This window comes from Labrus bergylta, chromosome 18 (genome assembly GCF_963930695.1).
Source record: "Labrus bergylta chromosome 18, fLabBer1.1, whole genome shotgun sequence".
Lineage (NCBI taxonomy): Eukaryota > Metazoa > Chordata > Actinopteri > Labriformes > Labridae > Labrus > Labrus bergylta.
In genome coordinates this window covers 21271296-21287072 of record NC_089212.1, presented here as the reverse complement: position 1 = coordinate 21287072, position 15777 = coordinate 21271296, and the positions used below count along the sequence as shown (strand labels likewise).

Below are 15777 nucleotides of genomic sequence, written 5' to 3'. Positions count from 1 at the left end.
TTTAAAGTTAAAGGGCACATATTATGCAAAATACACTTGAACATGTTCTTCTAACACTGAAATGCGTCTGTAGTCTGTCTACAAACCCTCCAATAATGAGAAGTCAATCCTCTCCGTCTTTTGCCTGCTCCACTTTTCAGAAAATTAGTGCTCAAACAGGCCATTTGGAAATTTTCCCTTCATGACATCACAAAGGGCAGTAACCCCGTCCCCCAGGTGGGTGACCCTCCAACAGCTAGGTGTTTGTTCTGCCCTCTGAGTCTGCCTTCTTACTGTATACACTTGGTCATAGTGCAAGAAAGCCCAAGGCACCCAAGCCCTTAGAGAGGGGGCGTGGTCAGACACAGCTCATTTACATTTAAAGCTACAGACACAGAAACAGCCTGTTCTGAGCAGGGCTGAAATAGAGGGGTTTATAGGCATGATCAAATACAGGATCAGAGTGGATTTTTTGCAGAAACTTCAGACAGAGTTTTGGGGAGCTCTGAGACTTATTGAAAAGGAGGATAACACATTGACTTCACTATATATGTACATGGAACTTTTTGGTCTGGTAAATTTCCCCAAAAGCAATAGTTTGAACTTAATTGTAAGATTTAACTTGATAATACTCTTCCTGTTGCTCCATTTTCTCATAATTTGAAGGATTAGGCGTCTCTGGGTCGAGTCATTAGTCTTAATTCTTAACTGAATTAACCATTTAAAATCCTTCTTGTATAATTTGAAGAATTCAATGTGACAACATTGAAATTTGATCTTCTTCACTCATCCATGAACTTCTTTACAAACATGGTTCTCACATAACAGCAACTACACAAAACTATTACCTTAAGTCGCCTGAATGAACTACACCAGAAAAAAGTCAAATACACACAAATCTAGCATACATTCATTTGAATCTATAAACATATTTTCTTTTAAATTGCAGGGTGATAAGGCCTACACCACTGTACCTTATTGTAAAGTGTTAAAAAAAATAGCCTCTGCTAAATAACTGAAATGCTTCTGAGAGATTTTATCAGTGACAAATCAGAGAGTTTTGAAGTTAAGACTCTTGATAAATCAAATATGGATTTTCTGCAAGAGCACTTTTACATTTAAAAAAGAAGAAGATTGTTTTACTTCTGTTTCCCCCCCATTACGGATATTTTTGAATGCAACACTGTTCATGCCATAATTCTGCGTTGTTGTTTTGGCATGTTAATTTCCGTAAAGTATTTCGCAGAAAACAATTCACCCAGACGCACAAACCAAACACGCCTTCTCCTCCTTTGTCTCCGGTGCGTAAGAAGCGTGCGTCAGTCAGGACTCGAGCGTTTGCTTCCCTCAAAGCTCACTTTTCGAGTTTTATCTGTCGACTAGAGCAGCCGAAACAATAACTTCTCTTTGACTAACACAAAACACCAGGAATAGTCTGGTACGATGGATTCGCGGATTTTACTCCCTGCTCTCCTGCTCGTCTTCGGGTTGGCTACAGTTTTGGCTCAGACTGCCGCACCTGGAATAGGTAAGAGCTGAAAACACATGAGGCTCTGAGGTGACTGAGGAATTAATGGCTGCTTAAAAAAAAAAAAAAAAAACACTCCCTTTCATGTAACCGCGTTTTGAGCTACGTCATTAGTTTGAATAAGTCCTCGGCAGGTTTATGAAGACACAAAATCACTTAAATGTGACATACTGAGACTTTTCTTTGACCATGTTTTTTATTTATGTGATATTTAGGACAGTTTTGAGTTAGCTCTCTTGTGTCTTACAATTTATTTGAAGTATTAGAGGTGGAAAAACAAATCAGGTACTTCTTAAATCTGTATTTGACCTGTGTAAAACATGATTTCTCTGTTTGTACTGTTTGGTTTAAGTTGAGGTAAATCAAAGGCAGAAGCTGCTTTTTCATCTCATTTAATTGTAGCCTAAAAAGAAGACAAAACAGTGTTTTCTTAACGAGTCTTTGTGTGTGTTTAAAAACCTCTCAGCTGGAACAGAATGAGTCTATTTTCAGGGTCTCAGCCCAGGTCAGGTCTTCAATTGTTCCACATTAAAGAAACTAGCAGGAGTAGCTACAAACAAACCTCAAACCTTATTGTACATATGAGGAAACACTTCCACAGAAACCTGGCTGTTGTTCAGTCAGCTGATGAAAACATGGCTGTTCTCAGACCTGTGTGTGTTTACTGCTCTGTGTCTCCATGGAGGGGAAAGAAAAGTCCCAGGAGGATTAGCAGTAGTTACAAAAAAGCACAGTGAGCACACACCTGCTGCAGGCCTCATTAATCTAACACTTAATCGGCTAATCTTTCTAAAATAACACTCCCTTATTCTTCTCTCTTGCGAGGCCAAAATGTTCAAGCCTCTGACTGAGTATTTGTGGATTATCTTGTGAAAACTAAATCTAATGTTTCTTCCCCCCCCCCCCCCGCCAACAGCGTGTGAGACAAAGAACGGGACGAGCTGTGATGAGTGTTTGAAGAATGTGACGGTGAGAGAAAACATTTTGTTCCTCTTGATTTTCAGTATTCGGTGTGTGTAGTTGGTGTAAGAAGTGTCGAATAGTCCCCAGTTCCTCCTCCTCCTCCTCACCTGTTAGACTGGTTTGAGCAGTCACAGCTCTGTCATCCATTCCCTCCTTCCTCCTACTCCTCTTACCTTTTCTTCTTATTGTGTGTTTGTGTATGTCCTACATTTGCCTTGAATACCGCGTGGAGTCATTTGTTTGTTAAATGATAAAGAGGTCATTGTATGTTTTTCCTATGTTTACAGTGCTTGTGGTGTATCAAAACAAAGTCATGTGTCACTTATCCAGTGAGGACGATCCTTCCTCCGCATGCTCTCTGTCCACTGAGTGAAGCTCGCTGGGGGCTCTGCTGGAGTAAGAGTACACACACACACACACACACACACACACAGAGATGTCAATCTGATGTTTATTTGCATATCAAATAAACACAATAATACATAAAGGTATTTGCACTCAAAGACATGAACTTATCACAATTTACTATTCGTTTAGATATGAATTATTATTATCTTTAGGTAAATCAAAGCTTTTTCAGTAGAGGTAGCAAACATACAGCTTCTTTTTAAAAGCAAAGTTAAAAATATATCATGTAATTAAAGCTGATTAATGTGAGGAATGTAAGTAATTATGTAATTGAGAACATTTTTACTTCATCGCTGGACAATACAGTGATTAATAAGTTCTGAATTTGTCCCACCCTCACTGCTTTAATTCACTTTGATTAATACTTGCATTGTTTTACTTGCACTAACAGCACTAAGTGTTTCATTTTACAACCGGTCATACTCAGTTTTCTGTGAATAAGGACTACACATCTGTGAGACTGTGATTAAACTGCTTCATAGGTTATGAGAAAATCAGTCACAATATATAAACTCAACATCACTTATTTTAACATGCCCTAAAAAAAAACTTAAATTAATAGGCTGGGCTGTTATTTACTTCAGTCTGTAAAAATGACCCTGCCTTTAATGGGGACAGGCGTCAACACTTTTTTATTTATTTATTTATTTGTATTTATTTTACAGGAAACGATTAACAGGACAATTTCAAAAGTTACAGTTAAACGAGTCTGACTCGGTCAAAAACTGGTTTACAGCAGGTTCTTGTTCTGCAGCACATCAAAACGAAGATCAATTCAGACAAAAGACACGACCGACATCAGACTTAACAGCAACACAGACACTCAGAGACGAACACAACTTGTGCACAGCAAAGATTGGAAAGACTATACTATTGTACATTTCCACCAGATAGAATATTTATTGTCCTCATTTGTTTGATTTAAAAATCACTGATTTGGTCTTACTCTGTCAGACATACCAACCTGCTGCACTGTGGGGGAGAGAGGGAGACACCCTTATTATTATATTTTGGATCCGCAAACTTATCAACACTAAATGCATCGGGGCCTCTAATGAGACCTTCCTTATTTATCGGATCATGCAGCAACACCAAGCTATAAAAGGGACTCGGGCTTTTGTTTCAAGTTTTACAGTAAAAACATTACTCTCATTCTCCGCTGCAGAAACACTGATCCATGCATATATCACATCCAGACTTGATTACTGTAATAGTATCCTTTACAGCACATCATCCAAAGTCCTCAATAAACTCCAATACATCCAGAACTCTGCTGCACGCCTTTCTCAACCACACTCGATCCTCCTGAACACATCACCCCTGTCCTGCAAAATCTCCCCGTCCCTGTCCCATACCACATCCAATTTAAAATCCTGTTCCTCACACATAAAGCCCTCAACCACCAGGCCCCCTCTTACCTCACTGTTCTCCTCCACCGTCACACTCCTTCACTTATTCAACACATATTTACATCACAACAAAGTAACCGGTTAACCTCGGTGGCCTTACTATAATAGAAGTAAACATTAGAATTATGAGGTTATGAATAGTTGAGGACAGAGGTAGAACATGTATGTTTCCTTTGTGAAGAATAACTTTGTCCCTGTGTCCTGTGTCTCCGTCTGCAGTGAATTTCCAGGCTTTGATAATCACCTTGGCAGTGATCGGTGGAATCATCATCATCGCCTTCCTCATCTGCCTGTTCTGCTGCTGCAAGTGTGAGAACGCCGGGTGAGTGGTCGACAAAAAGGCTCCTAGTAACTCGGAAAACATTCAACGTTCCTTCTTCTTAACACCAGGCTGATGCATCAGTTTTTACTCTGAGCTGAGAGGAATTAAGTTTCATGTCTTCTTAACAACAGCGATCACAATATAAAGAATTAAAGGAGGATATCTTCTTTATTTTAAGTTACTTGGTGCTATAGTATACGGCAGCTGTATTTAAAAATCCAGATAAACCAATGAGCTTAAATTAAAGGAAATATCTGAGTTGACTTATTATATCTTGTTGCTAAAGGACTTTATACTCTTAACAGTATTTTCTGTTACTGTACCTTTAGTTTTCTAGCTTCTCTAATTAAACAAAAAGCATGAAAAATAACAATGTACACACTTACACTCATTATATAAAATTACTAGACTTTTCTCCAACATGCTAATTATCCTAAAACCAAACATTTAAATAGAAATAGAAACATTTCTCCAGTACGGTATTTAAAAAAATAAGGTTATATGTTCACTTGTCAACTGTGAGCTCATCTCTCCCACTCCACTCCTTGTATTCATGTTTTATAAATAACTCTGATGTGCATGCAGCAGGTTGCGTAATGGTTTTTGGAGTTCTTTTCATCGAGAAAGAAACTACAAAAAAACGAAAGAAAATCTATTAACTCAAACAGTTTTAGTGAAACATTTTAGTGATTTCACACTGCAGGAACCATGAACTATTTTAAGTTCCTAGAGCCCATTTTGAGGAACCTTTTTTTAGCTCTTACTTCAGAGTGGGTACTCTCCCTGTTCCATGGCGGTGCGAATGATGACAGACAAAAAGTCCCCATGGTGAGAAGGTCTCAGGGAACTCCCTAGTGGATAGTTTCTCCTCAAAAAGTCCCTGGAACTGTTCGGTCCTTAAACACCTCATGGTGCATCCGTCCAGGTCGATGACTTTAAAATTGTCTTAAAATGGAAATGTGACATTTAAAGTATTTTTTTCTAGTTTTGTTAAATTGTCTTTGGTTTTAAATGTTTGGTTTGTCATTCGGACGTTCCTCATTACTTGTGTTCAGAATATCGGCCTGGAGCTAAACCCGTCGAGCATACTGTGTATTATGTTGAGAAATTCCAGTCTCACCACGTGCACATAATGCTCACATTTTTTTCAGCTTTTGTGTGATTACCTGCTCTTGTAACACACACTGTGAAAAATATCCACGACCTTTCTCACTGCGATCTAAACTCTGGTCCTGTGTTGTTGTTGTTTTTTTTGTGTCAGATCCAAAAGGTTCGAGGACAAGATGCAGAGGCAGGCCAATAAGACGAAAACCAAGCAGGAAGAGAGGTACGAAACTGTGTTGTGTGAATTTGACATGGAGTGTTATGCAGGCGGGACCTTGCGGGTGTGTACTCTCTGATATATCTGCAGCAATAGTTTGAACAGAAGAGCAAACAAAAGTTTTAAGAGACAGCGTTCTTACCTTCCAGTAAACTCAAACGCTCAACTCGGACTGAGACGACAACTGAGTCTGTAGCTTCAGAAAGTTTGCCACTGACGAGCCGTGAGCTGAGTAATTTAACGCTGACGTGAATGACAGGACATGTAATCCAGTTTACACAAGTTTAATAAAACAAGTTGGAAATTACATAATCACTGAGTAGAAAAACTGCTGTATGTGATCCCCTGCTGACTGAAAGTCATGTCACACTTTTAAAGGCAGCATATGCAATCCAATAAATAAATAATCCACTATATCATGGTATTAATCAGGCCTCTGTACACCGTCTACAACTTGTTCTGACAGCAGCCAGACTCCTTAGCAGATGCAAAAAAAACAATTAATCGTATTACACCTTTTATTAGCATTCTTACACTGGCTCCCAGTTCAGTAAATAATCCCATTCCAAATTATATTGTTTGTGTTGAAAGGTCTTGATCCAAGATACATCCTCGAACTCTGATCACCATACAGTACAGCTAGCCCCTTCAGATCAGCAGATCAAGGACTATCAACTGTCCTACAGGCACATGGAAAACTTCTCGGAGACAGGGCCTTCTCTGTAGCCGCATCGAGAATGTGGAACAAGCTGCCGTCACATTTAAGATCAGCAGATTGTCTGGACTTTGAAATGGTGTTAATACGTCCTTCATTTCTATTTAGTCCATTGTATTAAGCCCGCTGTAAAGCACCTTGGTACAAACCCTGTTTGTTCTTAAACACTATATAAAGAAACTTGACCTTGACCTTGGCATATATCGCAGATGCTAGCTCTACTTGTAGTGTTCAGGATAGTCTCTAAAATCGTCTTAATATGCGAGTTGGTTAGGTGATTTACAATCTACAGGACACCAAACGCACCGCCAGCCCCGGTTACATTGATAGTGATAATCCATATCAGTTTATTTCGTCGCACATCATACAAAGCATACCAAAGGGGAAATGTGTCCACGTCAAACTGTTATCTGCCCAAACTGGTTTGTGGGAATAGAAATATAATCAGTCCCTGTGGTGCTCAGAAGAGAATGTTTTGTTCTTTCAGGAAATCGGAGATGAAACAGAGACACGAGGAAATCAGGAAGAAATATGGTGAGCACTCTGACACAGGATTCTCTTTATTTCTCTCTCTTTCCCTCGGTGTGTGTATGTGAGTTAAGACAATAACAACAAATAGCTCATGTTCCTTTGAAAGGAAAGATACGCTTTGGCTTCTGGACTTGTTGAATTCACTACAAACGTGATGTTTAGCTTTCTTTTTTTTTTTTGCTCTGAACTTGAAAACATAAAGAAGTAGTAGACGTTTGGGAAATGCTCCTTTAGCTCTTTGCAAAAGGTTAAAGCAGAAGAAGGATCCCCCTGTTTATTTTTAAACAAGATATCATGTCATTCCCCATTGTGGGATTAATAAACTATTTCTTCTTCTTTCTGCAGGTCTAAGTGGGCAGAATCAATACTCCAAATTTGCATGAGAGGGATCTGTGAACTGAGATTTTTATGGTAACTCTTTCGCTCTCCTGACAACCTGTTTCGAGTTCAGTGTACCCGACTTCTGAGGATTACTGCAATATTAGAACAAGTGAAAGTAGTTTTGTACAGTGTTTGGCTTTATCCAGCTAATGAAAATGAATGTTATGTTCAATGTGATGATCCAAGAAGATGTAAATAAAGGCTAGAATCGACGCATGTAGCAGCAGTGTTATGTCAGAACTCAATCGATCCTGTGGCTCCTAAAGCATCAAATATTTATTTTAACAAGTCTAATGTTTTCTTGTGTAGGAGAGAGACTCCACTTTGGTGACAGACATATTTCCCCTTGTTCTTAAATCTCCAGATTTCTAGATTCATTTTTCCTCCTGACATGTTACTGATTATGAGATGAAGCTGGAAAACTATATTTTGTATTAACTTCTCTTCAAACTGACACAATCCTTTTCTGAAACCCTTTTTTTTCAGAGACAATCTGTATAGTGTAAGTGCTATTTATTCCACTTAAAGGAATGCTTTTATGGGCTACTTGGGAGTAAATAATTTCCTCACAGCTTCAGTCTAAAGTCATGATTTAATATTTACAGAAGTTAGTCTGCCTATTCTACATTTGCCTGTTTTTCATGTGAGGATACGTCCGCCTAATACGAGATGTTTGACTTCTAAATACCTATTCAGTGGAGTTGGTATTTTGTTTATATTCTGCATTAAAGTTTCATGACAAATAAAATTAATTGATTTCAAATGTAATTGGCTCCTACCGTCTGAAGTCCACCACTTGGAGAAGTTAAAATGTGCAACATGTCACCATAAGAGGAGGGCGGCCGACATCTACTGACTGAAGAAAAGTTTAGTCCACTTTTGGTGTTTTGGGGTATAAATCAGGAATTTGATGAATATATTAAGGTTTTTATCATAAGTTAAATGTGATATCAGAACAAATATGTTTAATGGTTACTCAGCAGCGATGCTTAATTACATTAAAATAAATATTTACATGCATGTTGACATTGCTGACTGGCAAATCCCTTAAAATAAATTCACGTGTCTGCAGGAATATTTAAGGCATTTTGAGTAACATTTTTCTGAATGCAACAGAAACAACAGTTATGAAGGCGTTAACAAAATTCAATATTGCAGAATAATAAAATGTTCATTATATTGAACTCTGTTAACAATACTTCACTACAACAATTTAAATACAACAGAATACATGTTAGCACACAAGCCACCAGCTTCAGGGAAAGCTAATATTCAGCAAGGTATGTCAGTCTGCTTCCCTTACCTTTACTTTATAAGCACAGGATTTAAGTATTTATTTTGGCATAAAGAAGACAAAGATAGCTAACATGTATATAGCAAAAAACCTGCAAGGCAAGAATGAGAAGAACATCTGAGAGCAACTCAGTAGGCTAACCAAAACCGCAAATGAAGTAAGGCTACTGATGAAATTGTTGTGGTTTCTGTGGGGGTTGTTGTTTGATTTGTAAGAGCATTAAAGTTAAACTGAACCTCAGAAAAATATATTGTATGAACATATTTGGTACATTCTGCCAGCAGCATTAGTAGTAGTTTGTGTGACTTGATTAAATCATCATCATCATCAACTTTTATTATTATTAGACTCAAGGTCCATTTTAAAAGACATACAATACAAAAAATAGACAACACACATATACATTACAATAAAAACATCCCCACCTCTTATAAAAGGCACTTATACCAATGTCTCCAAAGGTATGACTGGTAGCGTACTGCACTATAACTTGAGTTCGACAGCAGCATTATAATTACATTCTCTGTTATAATTACATGTTATATTGTGTGAATATTTATCATGAATGAATACAATGAACAGATTGTGTAATTTTGTTTATTTTGACAGGGACCATGTACAGCCAATTATCTGTAACAGAGTTATCTATAAGCTCATTTACATCTGTAGTCTACAGTGGCTGGGCAGTGCAAAGCAAAATTACAAAGTGTTAAACACTTTTACAAAATGTGTTACAAATTTACATTTTGAAAAACATTTTTACATTTTATGAAACAAAATTACAAAACCAAAAACACTCACCGAGGACAAAACAAATTTACAAAGATGTGAAACACTTTTACAAACGCTGAGACAAATTTACTAAGAGGCAGAACACTTTTACCAGCCCCCCAAAACAAATTTACAATTTACAGAATCTCGATGGAAAGGGGAATGTACCACGACAAAAACAACACAAAACAAAATGACCCCTCACTCGATCACTTCCAGGTCACTTCCGACATTCGGTACATTCCCATTTTTGTCAAGATTCTGTCGTTTGTAAATTTCTCTCATCGATTGTAAAAGTGTTTCACATCTTGTAAATTTGTTTTATAAAATGTAAATGTGTTTTTCAAAATGTAAACTTATCTCACATTTGTAATTTTGCTTTGCACTTTCCAGCCCCCGTAGTAGTCCCTTTGTTTGCAGTGTCTTTAAAAGTATTTTGTTATCTATAAGCTCATTTACATCTGTAGTCTACGGTGGCATGGAAGTGCAAAGCAAAATTACAAACGTGAGATAAGTTTACATTTTGAAAAACACGTTTACATTTTATAAAACAAATTTACAAGATGTGAAACACTTTTACATTTTATAAAACATCTTTGTAAATTTGTTTTGTCCTTAGTGAGTGTTTTTGGTTTTTGTCATTTTGTTTCATAAGATGTAAAAATGTTTTTCAAAATGTAAATTTGTAACACGTTTTGTAAAAGTGTTTAACACTTTGTAATTTTGCTTCGCACTTTCCAGCCCCCGTAGTAGTCCCTTTGTTTGCAGTGTCTTTAAAAGTATTTTGTTATCTATAAGCTCATTTACATCTGTAGTCTACGGTGGCTGGGAAGTGCAAAGCAAAATTACAAAGTGTTAAACACTTTTACAAAACGTGTTACAAATTTACATTTTGAAAAACATTTTTACATCTTATGAAACAAAATGACAAAAACCAAAAACACTCACCGAGGACAAAACAAATTTACAAAGATGTTTTATAAAATGTAAATGTGTTTTTCAAAATGTAAACTTATCTCACATTTGTAATTTTGCTTTGCACTTTCCAGCCCCCGTAGTAGTCCCTTTGTTTGCAGTGTCTTTAAAAGTATTTTGTTATCTATAAGCTCATTTACATCTGTAGTCTACGGTGGCTGGGAAGTGCAAAGCAAAATTACAAAGTGTTAAACACTTTTACAAAACGTGTTACAAATTTACATTTTGAAAAACATTTTTTACATTTTATGAAACAAAATTACAAAAACCAAAAACACTCACTAAGGACAAAACAAATTTACAAAGATGTTTTATAAAATGTAAAAGTGTTTCACATCTTGTAAATTTGTTTTATAAAATGTAAACGTGTTTTTCAAAATGTAAACTTATCTCACATTTGTAATTTTGCTTTGCACTTCCATGCCACCGTATAGTAGCCCCCCTTTGTTTGCAGCGTCTTTAAAAGTATTTTGGAGGTTTTGATATTTTAAGCGTGAGCGAGTATTTTTTTTTTTTTTGCATGGCTGCGCGCTCCCGTGTCCGCGCTCCCGCGATTTTTTTTCAGTCACATGACCCCTGCGAGAGCCAATCGTTCGTTTTTTGCAACAGCGGTCCAAAGCGCGCACCCGTCAGCGGCGGAGAGGAGAGGACTGAAGGCGGCAGAAAGACGAATAAACCCCAATTAACCGATTTTTTTTTCCCCCCCCTGAACGTCCCGCTCACCAAACACAACCAAGATGTCAGAGGAAAAGCCAAAGGTAAGACAAGAAGCTGTGTTGAGCTGCGGCTTTGTAGCGATGGCTGAGTTTGTGCAATCTTAAAAATGGCCTGGAGGGTTTTTGCACGTTTCTCCAAAAACGGCGCAGTGTTTGTTTCGCAAATGAATGAGTACAAACCCGCACACACACACACATTCACACTTTAACCGCTCACTAATCACTCGTTATGATGTCGCAAGATGAGTTTAACCGGATCCCTCGACGACTGGGAGCTTAAAAATGCCAATTACATCATGATTGTCATTTGCGGATTTTTTTTTTTCTCTCTCTTTGTCGAAACTGGACCACGTTACGTCCGCAACGCCGAGAAATGCCGCAACTTACAGCAGGGGCAAATGAGCGCAAACAAAAGTGACGCACTCGTTACGAATGTGTGACCAGCCGCCTTGTTTTCATGTGTTTTTTATTTTATTTTATTGTGTCATTGTGTTTTTTTTCTTCTCTTGCAACAGCACAACAAAACAACAACAGCTAGCAGCAGCGATAGCCGGGCAGCTAACGCTAAACTGCATTGCTTTGCACGGGCTGGCGTGCTAACCAGCTAGCCTGGAGCTAACAATGCTAATGTTAGCGTGTGAGACTTTCCCCTGCAACAAAAAACAAACACGTTGTAGTAAGGCCCAGTTGTTTAGAGTAATGTAAGCAAAGTGCAAACACCGTCGTTTTTTGTGAAGTTTCAGGTTATAATTGTGCAAGCAGGCTGGTGACTTACCTTTTTTTTTTTTTTAATGGTGCATCTCTGTGCTCTTTCATTGTCGTGCAGTGTTATCTGTGACTGTAGGGTAAACTCTGCAGTCTGTTCTGTGGAAACTTAAACTGGTTGATGGGACACCCTCTTCTTGTCTCTGCAGGAGGGAGTAAAGACAGAGAACGACCACATCAACCTGAAGGTGGCAGGGCAGGACGGGTCAGTGGTCCAGTTCAAAATCAAAAGACACACACCCCTCAGCAAACTAATGAAGGCGTACTGTGAACGACAGGTGAGACTGCTTTCCCCCCCGTTCCTCCGCTCCCAACAGCGTTCAATTACCTGGGATTTGCCGTGAACACCTCCCAACACGTCACCGTTAATTGCACGCTTCACCTTGCCGTTTGGCACTGTAAGGTTCTTACACGCGATGGATTACATCTTTTGTCTGTTGTGTCACTCTGGCAGGGTCTCGCAATAAGGCAGATAAGGTTCAGGTTCGATGGTCAGCCCATCAACGAGACGGACACACCTGCACAGGTAAGATACTGTTATATTTCATACAAATGTCAAGACAGTGATCCTTTTTTTTTTTTTTAATTCTGATTTCACACCTGGGACGTCTGTTTTCATTGTAGAAGAGGGTCCCGTTTATTTAACATTAACGGCACGACTTGGGCAAATCCTTTTTTTTCAATCCTACCTTCCATTCCACCTGTTCAGTTTTTGTTCTCGTCCACTAACTGGAGCCTCTTTCGCTGTGCCTCTTTCAGCTGGAGATGGAAGATGAAGACACCATAGACGTATTCCAGCAGCAGACAGGCGGGCTCTGCTAGGCCCTTCCCCATCTCATTGACGGCCACCCTCAGACTACACCCTCAACCCCCTTCACTACCCCTCCCCTTCCCATCACTCCTTTCAGCCTATTATTATTATTATTATTATTATTATTATTAATATTATTATTATTTCTCCCCTTTAAAGATGTCTGTTATGGTTTCTCGTCAGGTGTATGGGAGGGGGAGGGAGGCGGGGTGGGAGGGGCTCCTCAGCTGTTTATATTCTGTCTCAGCAAGGACTGAACTTTTGTGAGCTTCAACAGTCTCTGTGCTGGCCAATCAGGACATCATTTCCTTCTGCCACCGCAGGCTGTGATTGGACCACCGTCGCGTCACAGCGCTTCCTGGTTTGTCAGTACTTCTCGTACGCTCTCCAGTGAAATCTTAGTATCTAGTAGTTTGTCACGGTTTTGCATCCATCAGGGTCGAATGCTGGGCTCTTAAAGATTTTTTTTTTTTCCCGGGTTCACAGTCGGTGGGCAAGAAATGTTTTGAAGGGGAAGCACTATCTGAACTTACACGCCCACCTTTCATTTCACCTCGCTTTCTTTTGTGTATGTTTTTTTTTGTTTTTGTCCGAGCGGTGACTTCTGCTCCTCTGTCAAAATGTATTTTAATTCTCTACATTTTAGGTGCTTTTGCTTAAGAGTTCTGCAATGTTTTTGTAATTTTTTTTGATTCTTCTTTTAAGAATGAACAACCAGGGGGCTTGTTGCTTTTTCTTTTCTTTTTTTTGCCTGTACAGAAGTATCAGAGTGGATGTTAGATAAATGTTGTGGGGCTTGGACCAATACTCCAAAGACAGAACTTCTGTTTCATATTTCATGATGGATCACTTTGAAAGCAAACGATCATGTCGTATATTAAGGGAGTTTTTATTTCATCAATGTTATTTGCTTCCTGTTTGACTTCGTATTGATAGAAGTTCACTGTGGGTATCTGGTACACACTACTATTCAGTCATCCAGATGAAGCCTGTGTTTTTTAGGGAAATGTAATCAAAACCATTAAGCTGCATCCTTTTTTTTTTTCTGGACTTGATTTGGTTCTTGCTAAAGAGAGCCACTCGACATGGAAACCATAACAATTTATTTCCCCCTCCTGTTTTCAATTGAAGCCGGCCACAGCCTGGTCCCTTTTGGTTTTTTCACAAGCAGCTGTGCTTGTGGGGTTATCAATGTGGGATGAAGTACTGGGTGGCCTGTAGGGGCAAATAACTGGAAGCGTGTTCCTTGATGCTGTTTTGGGGTCAGCTCTCTCATCTTTGTGATGTCCTCACGAATGTAGGCTTATTCTAGATGTGTTTTAAAGAGGAACGGCTTCCAGTTTGAGCAAAGATATCCACTAAAGTTGGTATGTTTTTTTTTTTTGTTTTTTTTTATGCAACACTGCTGTATATCAACTGTCCAGCTCCTAACTTGTGTAAAAAAATAAATAATAATAACAGGCCATTTCTTTTAAAAAGCAGTGGAGCCATCCAAAGTGGTGATGAGTGTTTCCAATATTTTACAATTTTGGAGATGGATGCATGCGGTGTGTTGCATTTCAGGAGGGCAGGGAGGCCAAACGATGGCGTTTGGGAGCTGAGTGTTCTGTACCCACAGGGCCCCGTTCTTCGTACCCAGATAACCGAGTTGGCTTGATTGATTGTTGATGTCTTGGCAAGGGCTTCGGTTTTTCACATGAGTCAGGATTAAAATGTATCTTGTTGAAGCAGAAAGTGTTTGTCCCTTTTAACCTGCAGAAGAAGCAAGGTCAAGTTCAACCATTTTAATTTACAGACAGATGAGGCTACACCTTTCCAACACAGGCAATCATGTTTTAAAGTTCAACTAAATAAATGCAATTCCATACAACCTTTCTCACATTGAGGTCTTAAAATGAAGCAACATCATGCATTTGTAATTCACCTTGTTCATTTTGATGAGCTTATTCTCCCTTAATATGTAAGATCTGTTCCCGTAACCTTAAGTGAACTTGACAGGTAACCTTCATCATGTGTTTTCAGCTTTATCATGTACGCCTTCTAGATCTTCTAAACATTTATAGATCAAGTTTCACTTCTTGGGAGTCATTTTTCTTTTCTGACTAAACAAGAGCACACAGTTATGAAGGCATTTGAAGAAGCTAATCAAAGATCTTTTTTTGAGCTAGCTGAAGTACAAGCTTAACTTTGTAACGTACGGAGAACGGGGTCCAGGTCTTGTCATGTTATTTGTTGCTCTACTGATTTGTACATTATTTGTGGTCTTTTACTACTGTATACAATAAATATAGTTTGGTACTCAGATTTGCCGTCATGAGTCATTATGTTGACTGTGTTTACCAATGGATACAGAAGGGAATGTTTATTTTAATAAGTAAAGGAATACTTGTTAAAAAACATTGATCTGTTACTTTTATATCACAGCTACAAACATAACATCACCCAGTGCCACATAATTTAAAGGCTTAAGGTCAGGATATAACATACTGACACCCAAAGTGGACATGCATCTTTTGGTTTCATTTATTCCGTTTTCTACAGACTGTAAATATTAAGGTTTCCTCAAGTAAATAAGTAATTTTGGCTTGGTTCCTCAAGCTCTCTTCCCTGTATCCCCAGAGTTTCAAAAGCACAAGACATACCTTAACTTACGGCATGACGACCAGCCTTTATGTTTTTTAGATTTGCAGCAAATGATCCTGTTAACATGAGAAAATAAGATGTTATCTTACGATACTGAGATAAATTAATTTGTTGAAGTGGTTAAAAAAGCTTTGTTATCCAGGGAAAACAAAATCTGGATCTCGAGAAAATAACTCAAATGTCCTTGTCGTGTATAAAAACAAAAACCTGCATTGTTATCTCAAGATAACTAAGTCGATGTCTTA

General features: G+C 38.4%; 2 protein-coding genes across 2 annotated transcripts; both read left to right on the top strand.

Annotated features, from left to right (window-relative positions):
- Positions 1–1275: 1275 nt before the first annotated feature.
- pttg1ipa (PTTG1 interacting protein a) lies at positions 1276–8305 on the top strand. The gene is made up of 7 exons (XM_020653097.3): positions 1276–1507; positions 2424–2476; positions 2758–2866; positions 4507–4609; positions 5871–5936; positions 7133–7179; positions 7522–8305. Exons 1-7 carry the CDS (start codon positions 1423–1425, stop codon positions 7557–7559), a joined length of 501 nt encoding a protein of 166 aa, XP_020508753.1. The 5' UTR covers positions 1276–1422; the 3' UTR covers positions 7560–8305.
- A 2890-nt stretch (positions 8306–11195) lies between these two features.
- sumo3a (small ubiquitin like modifier 3a) lies at positions 11196–15193 on the top strand. The gene is made up of 4 exons (XM_020653098.3): positions 11196–11355; positions 12228–12356; positions 12533–12604; positions 12838–15193. The coding sequence occupies exons 1-4, from the start codon at positions 11335–11337 to the stop codon at positions 12898–12900; spliced, it is 285 nt and encodes a 94-aa protein (XP_020508754.1). The 5' UTR covers positions 11196–11334; the 3' UTR covers positions 12901–15193.
- Positions 15194–15777: the final 584 nt, after the last annotated feature.